This window comes from Anas platyrhynchos, chromosome 11 (genome assembly GCF_047663525.1).
Source record: "Anas platyrhynchos isolate ZD024472 breed Pekin duck chromosome 11, IASCAAS_PekinDuck_T2T, whole genome shotgun sequence".
In the NCBI taxonomy this organism is placed as follows: domain Eukaryota; kingdom Metazoa; phylum Chordata; class Aves; order Anseriformes; family Anatidae; genus Anas; species Anas platyrhynchos.
In genome coordinates this window covers 7,298,023-7,310,662 of record NC_092597.1, presented here as the reverse complement: position 1 = coordinate 7,310,662, position 12,640 = coordinate 7,298,023, and the positions used below count along the sequence as shown (strand labels likewise).

General features: G+C 40.8%; 1 protein-coding gene and 1 long non-coding RNA gene across 18 annotated transcripts in view; one reads left to right on the top strand and one right to left on the bottom strand.

Moving 5' to 3' along the window:
• CGNL1 (cingulin like 1) overlaps window positions 1–12,640 on the bottom strand; it is a 67,564-nt gene that overhangs the window by 45,288 nt on the left and 9,636 nt on the right. For 6 of the 12 annotated variants that reach the window (XR_011812062.1, XM_021267096.4, XM_038184782.2 and 3 more), the window contains exon 3: window positions 11,584–11,688. Coding sequence is in view for 7 of the 12 variants with exons in the window: in XM_021267096.4 (XP_021122771.3) it covers window positions 11,584–11,648 (65 nt within the window). In the remaining 5 variants the exon portion in view is untranslated. Of the gene's footprint in view, window positions 1–8,211; window positions 8,275–8,703; window positions 8,857–9,045; window positions 9,380–9,759; window positions 9,859–11,583; window positions 11,689–12,640 lie in introns of those variants that run through there. The other 6 variants (XM_038184783.2, XM_072043511.1, XR_011812061.1 and 3 more) reach the window with 6 other exon arrangements.
• Window positions 8,860–12,640, top strand: part of LOC113844967 (uncharacterized) — a 38,516-nt gene continuing 34,735 nt past the window's right edge. For 2 of the 6 annotated variants that reach the window (XR_011812063.1, XR_005268511.2), the window contains exon 1: window positions 8,860–9,131. This is a non-coding gene — a long non-coding RNA (uncharacterized lncRNA). The remainder of the gene's footprint in view (window positions 9,132–12,640) is intronic. The other 4 variants (XR_011812064.1, XR_005268510.2, XR_011812065.1 and 1 more) reach the window with 4 other exon arrangements.

The following is a 12,640-nucleotide window of genomic DNA, read 5'->3' as shown; positions in this document are numbered from 1 at the left end:
ATCTAAAACCATGGTTTCCCAATCTTGTTAAATGCCATGCTCTGCATATGAAGCTTGCTCTTCTGTTTCCTGTTTCCTACAGCCTCCGTACTAAGCATGCCCGTAGCATATCCACAAGAAAGCACCTCTCAGTTTCTGTTTCCAGCAGAGGAGCCAACAAACTGCGCTGGATAGACGGGGCTCCTGGGACACAACCCAGGGATGCTGACGGGCATGTGGGTGCACACTGCTACAGCTCCCACCACCAGATACATTCCCTGCCCTTGTCTAAGAGCCACAGATCTTTCACAGGTACTGTGTCACAGTATGTGTGCGCTCCTTTTGCATACATCCAGTGAAGAAATATGGGAGAATAAAAGGGCTCTCTCTCTCTTCTCCACTTTTCCCATTGCACTAGGACTCCTCCCTGGTTCTCTCGATGACAGAAATACACAAACTCCAATATTATAAGCCCGAGACTCCTAAAACTGAATCAGCTAAAGATTTTTCATTAAAGGAGGATTAGGGCATACCATTATCTTCTTTGTAGAGGAATGAATTTAGCTAAATGCCCTTGCCCTTGAGTTATTTGGCTTTTCACTAATTCTTGCTCTTGGATGAATGAAAAAGAATCTTAAAGCTGTAGAATGACTTTTGAAAAACTTGAACTTACACAGCCCCACCCATAAAAAAAAAAAAGAGGGATGTAACAGTTGATGGATGCTTAGTTCAGATTTTTCACACATGCACAGCAAAAAGACAGGAAGGAACTGTAAAATATGTACTCCAGCTTTACAGAACACTGAGTTTGCTCTCCAGCTGACAGTTCAGAAAGCACCATCAACATCAGACAAAGACAAAGTGGGTGTTTGGTCAATACAATGCTATGAAAAAAGGACAGGAAATAACTTGGGGAGAGAAGAGGAAGGAAAACTTGCATACTGTGAAGGTACAGCAAAGGAAGCAGACAGGATAATTCATGGAAAGACCAAAACTGTAATGTTTTTACACTTGGTGGAACACAATCTCATAAATACACATTGCAAGCATGAGGGGAAACTACATCACTGTCAATGCTGCCTATAATTTGAGACTTTCTGCAAGAGGAAAACGGGCCTGGGCTGCAGTTTGTTCCTTTTAGTCTATAGGGAGAATAACTCTGGCGTAGCTGAGTGTCCTTGGTCCCCTGCTTACAGGAGAGTGGAAGGGAGAAAAGAGAAATTTGAAAGTTCTAGATTTTGGACTATAAAATGAGATAGTGAAACACAGTTCTGTGGCAAACTGATAATATTCAAAATAATTTGCACACTTCTGACCTTAAAAACAGCAATAACAAAACCTCTTCCTCTGAAAATAATTCCAGCCTCCAAACCAGGATACAAATAGGTTTGTACCTACAGTCCAGCCAGGAAAACTGACCCACAGAGAAGTGCGGGGGACAGAAAGAAGTATGCTATCACTGCAATACATTTTAGTGTGTGGGGGAATTCCAACGTTTCTGAATCAATTACTTTCATTTTTGTTCCACGGAAAATATTCTCTGTCCAGATTTCAGACAGCAGCCTAGGGATGCCATACCAGACTTCCCTACAGGAGGAAAAACTCAAAATAACACTTTTCTTCCACAGCTGTTAATGGAAGCAAGCAGCTGCGGGTAGGCTAGCAGGGTCCACAAGTATTACTTTATAAATGTATCCTGGAAAGCAGTGTAGTACATTGGTAAGTCTAAGATCTGCTTCCTTAGAAATAGGGATTTCAGTTTCACAATTCTGCCCAAATATTAATTCAGATGCTCAACCAATAAACCAGAATATTAACAGCCACCCCTTCAAGGACCGGAGAAGAGCTGTATTTAAGAAAGATTGTGAACAGAAAAAAATGAGTAATAGCAGTTAGAGCAAAGGCTGGGCCTAACAACACTGTTCCTTTGCTTACCACTTGGTTCATACTCCCTCTGGCTGAAAAATGTTGTGTGTTTGGAAGTCTCAATGTCTCAAATGTACAACATATTGTTTGTCCTTTGAAAGTATGTGACAGATCAGCTAAATGCCTGAACTGTGTGACAACTAGCAGGTTTTGTTTGTTTATTTATTTTTTTTTTTCAAAAGGAAAATCTGCTTCAATGGCTGTGAGTCAACAACAAGATATTTTGGCAGATCCTCAGGTCTCATAAATTGTCAAAGTTTGAATGAAGAAAAGGAAATAGCATATAGCCCAATTTCTTAATCTGCTATGCATGAACTCAATTAGTCATAATTTCACAGGATTTATCCCCAAAAGAAATATGATATGACCTGAAAACCTTGCCTGCTGAATAGAAACCAAAGCCTTGATTTTTCTTAACAACAATAAATACTAAGAGAACTCTAAATTCCACTATTTTCACTATTATAAACTGTATTACAACCGCAATACAAATTCTGTATTATTAATTAAAAAGCCGTATTTTTCTTTACTGAGATAATAAGTTTCGAGATTCTCCCAAACCCTAAGCAATCAATCAGAAACTAGAAACACATTGAAATGCTACTAACGTAGAAGACAACGACCCATATCTGAAGTATGGTTTCAGGAAATCAATTCATGCCTGCCGTCTCAGCTTGTCCCAGGTCACGTACAATATGGTATTCAGTAAAATCACTGGAGGAAGATGGAGCATTACACTTGTTTTTTAATAGTCATGTTTGTACAAGCTTTATATAGGCCTAAGTGTATTTTTACCACTATAGCGTTTTGTGTCCCACAGAGGCTTAGAGCTGTACAAACTCTTCTTTGCCAGTAGCACTGAATCCAATCTTCTGGGGCTATCAGCTTGCCAAGTATCCTGAAACCACTGCAGTACAATTAACTTTTATAAACTTTAAATTCAGAGAGAAAGCAAACAACAAAACCTTGTAAATACTTATCTCAGAGTTGATATGACTACACTCAAATTTTCCTTGTTTTTATGACAAACTCACAACAGAAAAGGTTAAAAAAAAACAAAGTCAAGAAACTGAACTTTTATATAGTCTCTTCTAGTTTATCAAATTGAGTGCTCGTATCTATAGAAGAATTGACAGGAACAACAGATGAGTAACACAAGGATACTTATAGATTCTAAAAGCAGTTTGTGATTTCAAATACAAAAGCTGGTTTGTATCCAAACATCTGATGTGACTAGGCTCACTCCACATGAGATTCTATGTTGTTTCACTACATTTTCCTCCAATTGTCAGTGTTAGAAACTTTGTATTTTGTTCCAAAGGAAATTATCTTATTACATCCCAATGACACCATTATTGTTTAAATAGAAGAGGGTATCCTGTTGATAGCTTGTACAGTCTCAGGCAAAAATCTCAACTCTTTTAAAATGAAAGTGTCTTTTAGAAGGCCCTTCTCAAAACATTAAAAGAGAGCAACCTTCATTAAAAAGTTTTGCCAGTGCTTCAAGAACATAAAATTAATATCACTTTAAAAAAGTGTTTCCCTACTCCAAAATTATTCCTTGTCTTTAGATGTCACATATCACAAGATCACCTTCAGTATTTTCACACAAAAATATAACGTTCACTGTACAGCAATACAACTGATCTACAACAGATGCAACCAGCGTAAACTTGATTTCATGAGCACAGCTTATTTCTAAATAAAATTAAGGAGGCACAATACTAGTAAAACTGCATACAGAGACCAAGATGTACTAACTAACCTATATGAAGACACACACAAAAAGCTTTGTCTCTAAGAAGATATTCATAAGCATTTAAGTACAAAAAATACATATCAAGTAGACTTTAGGAATCAAATTTACTCAGCCAACACAGGGCCACAGCTTCATGTGTACATGAGCTGGTTATGGCTCCCATAGTTCTATTGTTAAGCTTTGTCTTAATTACATTGTATTCTTTAAACACTTGGCTTCATACCCATCTAGCTTCTTTCAACTAACTCAACCATGCATTTTAGAATTTAAATACACAGTCAGAACTGTGGGTGCTGAGCCCAGCCACCACAAGACAACAAGATGATATCATCGTGCTCGGTCACAGAGGCATAGGCAGAGCCTAGGGAGCTCCACGGCGAGCTGGACTGCTCTGCCAGGACCACATCACTTTGGAGGCCTACAGAGCCCACACGGCCAGAGCTGCCCAGTGCGGACCGTGCTCCTCCACTGAGCTCAGGCTTCACCAGCTCCCACAAGCCTCCGCTCTTCTCATCCTCCCGCTGGAGGGTGTGAAGCTGGGAGGGAATGAGAGGTGGGCCTGCTTCTTTATGAGGGTTAAAGTGTTTGTGGAACTGTAAAATAGCATTACATACCGATTGTTCCTGTAAATAAAGGCTGCTGCTGTTGCACCAATTAGGGGAGCAAATATCAGACATTTGTTCCATAGCTTTTTGTTTGTCTAAACAGCTAATGGTCTGCAAAGGACTGTGTGAAGGCAAACCCCAGCCCATTCACAGCTTCTAAAGGCCTAACAAAATATTCTGAGCTTGATTCACATAACCTCTATATCAAAGCTCAAATTTTACCCTCTTTCATGTTACGCTTTCTGTTGAATCAGATCACAAATCAGTACCCACTTTTGAGAGATTTTATATGAATAAATCACATTTTCCCCTTTCACTGAACTTCAACAGCTCTTAGAGGTAGCATTCAATAGAATCGCTTATACACTATCTGCAAGTGTCTGTCACTTTATGATGAAATGTCACTTTATGCACGCACATGTGCACACCCACAAAAATGGCATGTGCACGCACATACATATGAAAGCATAACCAAAGCCAGCCCAGCCAACCAGTCCCCTGTTCATACTATATTCATAGTTTCCAGAATGGCATTTTAGCTCCATTAAAATGGTGTAAATAATCTACATATAACTGAAGAGTTATTAAGCTCTGCAAATGCCTGGAGCCAAGCTCTTGTCATGCTCAGACCGCTTAGAGGCATGAGGCTATCTCAATGGTAACGCTCCTGGCAGTGCTCCTGGCGTGCTGGCCCCTCACAGCAGAGACCCTCAAAGAAGGGGCAGTGGCAGTAATAAATGAGGCATCTTCCAGTCTTACCAGTCTTGCCGGTGGGTTGGGTTGTTTTTTGTTGTTGTTGTTTTTTGTTTGTTTGTTTGTTTGTTTGTTTTAAGTGGAAGTGCTTTCTAAAATATTTTTCCAATCACCTCTAATCCTCACTGCTCTCTGATTTTAACAAAATAAATAGAACATGAGAAAATTATTATAGAACTTTCGGTTTAGATCTGTTACTGTCAGTGGGGTTACTGGCTCTTGGAAATACAAAAGATGGATGAGTTTCATTTAAAAAGCATAGTTCATCCTGGCTAAAAAATTAGTTAAAGGCATACAAAGAAAACTAAACTAGGTACTTAAAATTGTTGGCTGTGGATTTTGTCATTCATTCTGTTTCACATAAACCTGAAGGATTTAAGGCTACACTTGGATAAACTCCTTCAAGGAGGCTGCCAGCACTGTTGGCAGAGATGGTTCAAGGTCACAGCAAACACACTGAGCTCTAATCCCAAACAGTAGTGACTCCATGACTACCACTTCACTAGGTCTACCACACATATATTCCTAACATGTTAATTTTTCAGGCTTAAACATTAAATTGTCATACTCAGATATACTGAAAAATGTTACCATTTAGATTTAACTAACTCTGAGAATGGAGGTCAAAGCAGTTTCTGAAAGGTGTTAATGTTTCCAGATAAACATGCCTGAAACAATCACTCCATGAATACAAAAAGTACTTTCCCTCAAGCAATTTTAAAGCAAAACAACCAACACAGCATTCAAGACATGCAAAAACCACCTGTGAAATGCCAAACCTAAGCTGAGTATGCATCAAGACCACCATATTCCCCAGGACACTGTTAGAAATTCCAGTATCTTCACCACATCCTGGCCATTCAAGACACAGTTGGTCATTAAGCCTGCTTTATCTGAACACCAAGACGGTATGCAGCTCTATAATTTCTGCTGCTGTTCAGCATAGACATAGTGCAGAGGTGGGAAAAATGTCCCCACAATTTTAATGTCCATTGTCATTTTTCAGAAACCTGCTAGCATCAGTGATCTTGACCAGACTGCTACTACATCCCCTCTATTAAGACACGTAGACCTGTCTTACTACCCTAGGCTGAACATCATTTGACATAATCGGGTTTGCATGCGTGACATCAAAACACACAATTTCAGCTTTCAACATTGTAAAAATGGCAGATAATTTCATCAAAATCACTACAACTATGGCTTTAAAAAAGCAGAAGTGGTAAAACACCAGGCTGCACAACGAATCTATGCTGGAATACTTCTGGTTAATTTCTAACATCAGCAGAATTAGTAGGCCCCCAAATCCTTAAGGCAGCTATTTTTAAATTAATAACCTGCCCACTGTAGTCCAGGCTTAATAAATTCATTGCAACAAAGCTCTGCAGGTATGTTCATCTCACTCACATTGCTCCACAACAATTTAAAAATTCAAGTTTGAGGTCACACCATTTCACCTACACATTTCAGGTGACACTGCACACTCTAGACAAACCAGTTTCACCAATACTGCCAGAAAGATTAACTTCCTATTACACAATACAAAAGAAACAAAATATTGTTACAAATTCTTTGTTTCTGCTCTGGCATCCTTTTAGTGAGGTAAAATTCCCCGCACAGAAGTTTTACCTCAGTACCTCACTCCACCACTGCATCAGGTAACATTTTTACCATAAATTAAATTCCACACCCGCCACGCATACCCCATCAGAGGAACCCTAAGTGCATTCTCAGACATTTTACCAGTGACAGTGAGAATCTAAACAATGCAATTAACAGAAATTACACTAAGTTGGTCTGCTTGAAGGCAATTCAGGCAGTCTAAAACAGTCTGTTTGGGATATCATCACAAATTCTGTGAGCACATAGATTAGCAATGATTACCCTGTCTTTTTCATTACTTTCATAACATAATGGACATTAGCAAAAAAATAATCCTTTCCAGTGTGCATTTGCTCTGAAGTGGTCTTAGAAACAGTCATCAAATGCAACTTAAGGTATATGTAAATGAATTATATCGTTTTTTAATCAATGATTAATACATTTGAAAAACACCCCTATACCTTAAAAAGCACATGCAGAATACCAGGTGATTATAAGAAATCTCAGTATTAACCTGAAAAAAAAAATCTAATAATTATTATATTCTATTACGTGAAAGATAATCTGTCTTACTATCTTACATCAATTTTAAATCTGAAGTAGAAATATTGCTTTCTAATATTACTGAGTTTTCTGTTAAAAACTTGTGAACAGCTGCACAGATAATGTTATACTCTGCTTAAGATCATAGATGCAAATATTGCTGACTGTTTTCTCAGGCAAATAATAATACACAATAAAAAGTATTTTAATTGCCACTCGTAACATGACACGCTTTTTTAATCCCTTGGTATAACATTCTGCTTACCACACTACCAATGGTACACCCCAATACCGCATGCAAGTTTTCTTTCCATTTATAATCTTTTCACAAAAAAGACTGGAGTTCTTACACTCCAGTAAAAGAAAAAAAAATAAAAAGGCAAAAAAAAAAATTAGCTACACTGTATACCCTTATGTTAATCAACAGTAATCACACCTGGTTTAGTACTCACTGTGTGCATAGGGGGATTTATTCTGAGTGACAGAAAAAAGAGAATTTAAGAAAAGAATGGCATTTATAGACAAAATAATTGCTAGCAAAACAAATTTTCATAAAGCACTTTAAAAAAGGTAATCAGTGCTTTGTTTTTGCCATTTTCATACAGCCTTTATCAAAGTTTTAAAGGTCTGTTAAAACCAGCCTTGTAAGTGAACCGTAACGGTGAGATGTGACACCATTTGTTGTCAAAAACGGCATCAGACACTGGATCCCCCAAATTCACACGAGTATCTGCCGTACAGATCCCACAAACCATTACACCCCAGGGGGCTTCTGGCTCATCTACAGGATTCACCTTGTGTGAACGCATGCAAGGAGCTGTTCAGATAAACAAAACCACCTTCCAGGAGAGGTTTCCACTATTTCTACCTTGATAATTGTTCCAAGTGTGTTGCAGGGAATTTTTTAAAAATATTTTGCCTCAAAAAAAAAAAAATCGACAGCTCGACACTCACGCAAGCTTACGTGGAAAAGTGGAAAACAGAAGGAAGACAAAAGCTGTACAACTATTCTTTTGTCAGCTGGAGCTGCTAATCCAAACTCACCACAAAGTTTTATCGCAGCACTGATCTCCCCGCGAAGTTGTCATCGCACGGGAGGGACACGAGCTGTATCAGAGGCGAGGTTAATTGGGAAGCAGGACGAGATGGCTGCACCGCCGCTCGCAGCCCTTCCCACGGAGCCGAGCACACCCGGCGCGGACACACCCTTTCCCCAAAATACGCTGGGCCGGGGCGTGAAAGGGAGCCGAAGGAGCCCGAGTGACCCCGGCTGAGGAATGCCAGGAATCCCCCGAGGAATGCGGGCGGCCCCCGGCCCCCCTCAGCGCCCTCTCAGCCCACCTGAGGGCAGGGCTCCCGCTGCCCCCCCGCTGCCTCACGGCCGGGCAGGGCTCGGCGCCCTCGGCCTGCGGGGGGCGGCGGCGGAGCCCCCACGCGGTGCGGGACCCCTGAGGAGATCCCTGAGGAGATCCCTGAGGAGATCCGCGGGGCCGCCGCCCCCCTCCCCGAGCTCCCCGGGCCGCCGCCTCTCCTCACCCGTCCCGAGGCGCTGCCCTCCGCGCGGGATCCCCGGCAGCTCCGTGCCGCGTTCGCCGCCGGAGCCGAGCGCCGCCCGCCCGCCCCCTCGGCGGGGGAGGGGGCCGGGGCCGGGGCCGGGGCCGGGCCGGGCGGAGCCCCGCGGGGCCGCTCCCTCAGGTGAGCGAGGGGCGGCCTCGGGCGCGCGCGGCCGTTTCCCGCCCACGGGCGGCCGTTGGGCTCCCTGAGGGGAGCGCGGGCCTGCCTCAGGCCGGAGCCGCCCGCAGCACACCACACCTAGGGATTGCGCAGGGCGGAAAACAAAACACAAAAACAAACAGAACCACGCGCGACTGCTCCTACTTCGTTCAGGCTGCGGGAAACGGTGCCGGGACGAAAAGGGGCGGCTGGGACAGCCCGCTGCAGCTGCAGCCCAGCGCCGGGCCCAGGTACCGCCTGCTGGGGCTGCGCTCCCCCCGCAGCGGGAGGAGCTGAGGCGGCTCCGGGCAGGGCCGGGCGGGTGGAGGTGAGAGGGAAGGGCCGAGGGGCCGGGCCGGAGCAGGCAGCGAGAGCACGGGCACCGCCACCTCGGGGCACGCCGAGGCTGCCTTGTTTTGGGGGATTTTCACAATGTCTTCGGTGAGACTGGAAATAGCCCAGAAAGGTCTGCGCAGATTTCCAGAACGTTCTACACATGGAGCGAGAACTGAAGCGCTGCCTCGCTGCGGTGTGTCCCCCTTCGCCTGGGTGTGAAGGAAGGCTCAGTGCTAAGGACCAGAGTTTGTAAGTGTTGTTCAAAAAAAAATAACAAACAAGAAAACCTCAAGTGACCACAAGCAACTCACAAGTTGGGCCTCGGTTGGTATTTTACACTACCAGAAATTTGCTCGCAAGATTTGAACCCCCTAAACCAAGCAGCATTGTCAGGAGAAAAAACAAACAAAAAAAAAAAGTTATAGCAAATGTACAGGGAAAGAAAAATAAAATAGGTCTATGTCAAGAATAGACAGAGAAATACAGGGCAGCGAATGCAAAAAAAAAAAATAAATCAGTATTTAAGTCATGAAAACCACTTACAGACTTGTTCTGCTGGAGGAGCATGGATAGGCATGTGTCTTTCAAATGCAGCTGTACAGATGAGTGCTCCTCACATTTACACCACAGCTGCTCTGCTAACTGTTACATATATGTCAAAAAAAAAAAAAAAAAAAAAAAGCCTAGTTAGCAAATGCCTACAATGCAAACTTCAAGGAATCGCATGGCTTTGTGGTAGAGGATGCCCCTGTCTTAGGATGTGTAAAGAGAAGAGGTTTAATGAGAAAAGTGACTACTCGCAATACAACATTAATAAAGGCATTTCTGGGGCACCTGATGCAGTTTTAGGTTGTGTACTGGAAAAAAAAAATGCTAAAGTTCACGCAAATCTACAACATATTAAAAAATAAGTGTACTTTGAGAAGGTAAAGAAATACATTCTCTAATATTCTAAGTCTGTATTTGTACCTGCAAGAACAGCAAAATTAGATAAAGCAAAAATAAGTTGATAAAGAAGTAGCAATATGGCAGCAGTAGCTTGTAATAAAATACTATACTGATGGTTGATCAGTAGACAGAACTATCAACTGTGGTAATTGGAAAAATTCTAAACAATTTTCTAAAGAACTAACTAACGAGGTGTTTGCAGACATTTAAATGTTTTCCTTTGCTAAGAGGATGGAATTATTAGGGTGACAGGGTCTATTATAGACTACTGTTGTGGAAAAATGCATCTATACATAATGTGCTAAATTCATTCTCCTTCAAACTGCTTGTTGAAAGGAAAGCCATAGTTGTACTATTTCAGATTTTTCTGCTCGTGATGTATTAAGTTGATCTGACAAAATGCATATGAGCCAGAACTTGTTGCCACCTTGTTTTTTTGTTTGTTTGTTTGTTTGTTTTTGTTTTTTAAATGTATTTTGGCACTTGCTTTTCATATATATTTTTTCACATAACCAGAGCCCATGACTAATACTGGAGCTATTTAAGTAAAAGGTTTATATAGTTTGCTTAGCTCCTTTCACTGCTGTTTTCAAAATGTACACAAGGTTTACCTTCCAACCCCCCTCTAATTGGTAAAACTGAGAATCAAAGAATGGGAAAGAAACAAAAGTAATTAAATCGTTTTCCTTGGAGTTACATGAACTACGTGGCAGATGTCAGTCAGCTGAGCTCACAGAACCGCGTACATATGTCTGTATTTTATTAGAATTAAAGTGTGAAGAAATAGGCTGACAGTTTGTTCAGTGTCTTACTATAGTTTTGTAATGTGTGACGGAACCGTATAGGCGAGAACATGCTTCAGTAAAGAGGTGCGTACACCTATAATTTTCAGGTTATTGTTAGAAGTTAATTAAAACAGGTGCTAATCAGTGTTATACAATAACACATTTCCATTGCACTGAGAAGCAAACCAGAAAACAGCATAAAATATTATTTTCTAGCTAAAACAACCAAGTTATGATGACTAATAGCCATTATTATGGAGTCTATAATAATTATTTTTTTCATGATACATTACGTATCAGCTAGCAGCTCAGGAGGCAATGCAGTTGCTATGTGGAATGCTCAGTATTAAAGTGCTTACGAAATTATCCTTCTGTTCTGCATTTCTGAGTTTCACGGAAGTTATTTCATGTTATATATTTTGTATTTTAAAAAGTCAAAGATGGGACCAGCACAACTGCTAAAACTCCCATTTAGACTGTGAGCATCCCAGACTGAAAAAGAGAGCTTTCACTGGATTTTAACTCAAAATTCTATCCTAAACGTTATATGCCCTTGCAGAAAGATTAATCTGAACTTTTAAATGTCCATGAAAACTATAGTTTCAGTCAAACGTTTTGCCAAGCAGTTACTTACAGATCTTTGGCGTACTCCAAACATGAGTTATAGGGCCACTTGGTGTAGTAATGCTGCAAAAGCATTATGACTTTGTTCAGTAAGAGCTATAGTCCAGCTGGAATGCTGCAAAAACACAAGATTGTCTGGTGAGGTAAGAATTTTTTGAAGGAATGCATACAAATACAGTAATCAGGTAAAATTGCACCAAAGGTGGAGTTAGGTCATGCACAGAATACCATCTCAGTGCAGGCTACCATTTCCTTTCCCACCCTCAGCCACTTACTTTTTTCTTCCTCTCCTTTAAATAAAGGCTTTGGTCCTTGTTTACAAAAATGGCTCAACACTATGATTAATGTCTCTCAGTACAGGCAGTGTATTATCAAGCAGTTGTGAAATACAATACAAAATGGAGTATGCAGCTAAAGCAAAAACAAACAGTAATGCTGTAGCAGCTTGTGCTGTAGATTAATTCCAGCTGCTAGCTACTCCAGCACACCTCGGGTATTTTATAGCACTCACTAAATTCAGCTCTCCTCTCTACAGTCAGACTGCATTGTAAGTTTGGTTTTACAGGGCCATGCTTGGTTCCAAGTAATATGCACCTCTATCTCTTACCATTAGACTACACATTGAACTGAACTATGACTTTTTGTTACAGTCTTCTGATTTCCTCAGGAAAGGATCTGATTCAATAATCACAGTATATAAGTACTTTGAAACAATGTTTCTGGCTTATCTTTTACAATATGTATTACAATTTTCTCATCATAAAAGTCTAGATGTCTGTTGCTTAAGAAGGAACAAAATTATCCCTGTTTTTAAGTGTATTCAATATTAAATAGATATTTTCATGTTTCTTGTTTCAAGAAACAGTTGTCAAAATTCATGTCTTCTTTCTAATCCCTAACATTACTTTCACTGACATAATATTTTATCTTAAGCAGAATGTTTGCAGAGTTGATTTTAGAATTATATCTATATTTATTCTCAACCATGTATACAAATCTAAGGCACTTTTGCATGAAATGAGCATGCGACAGTATGCTTCTATAAAAACTAGACCACTTTGGTTAGC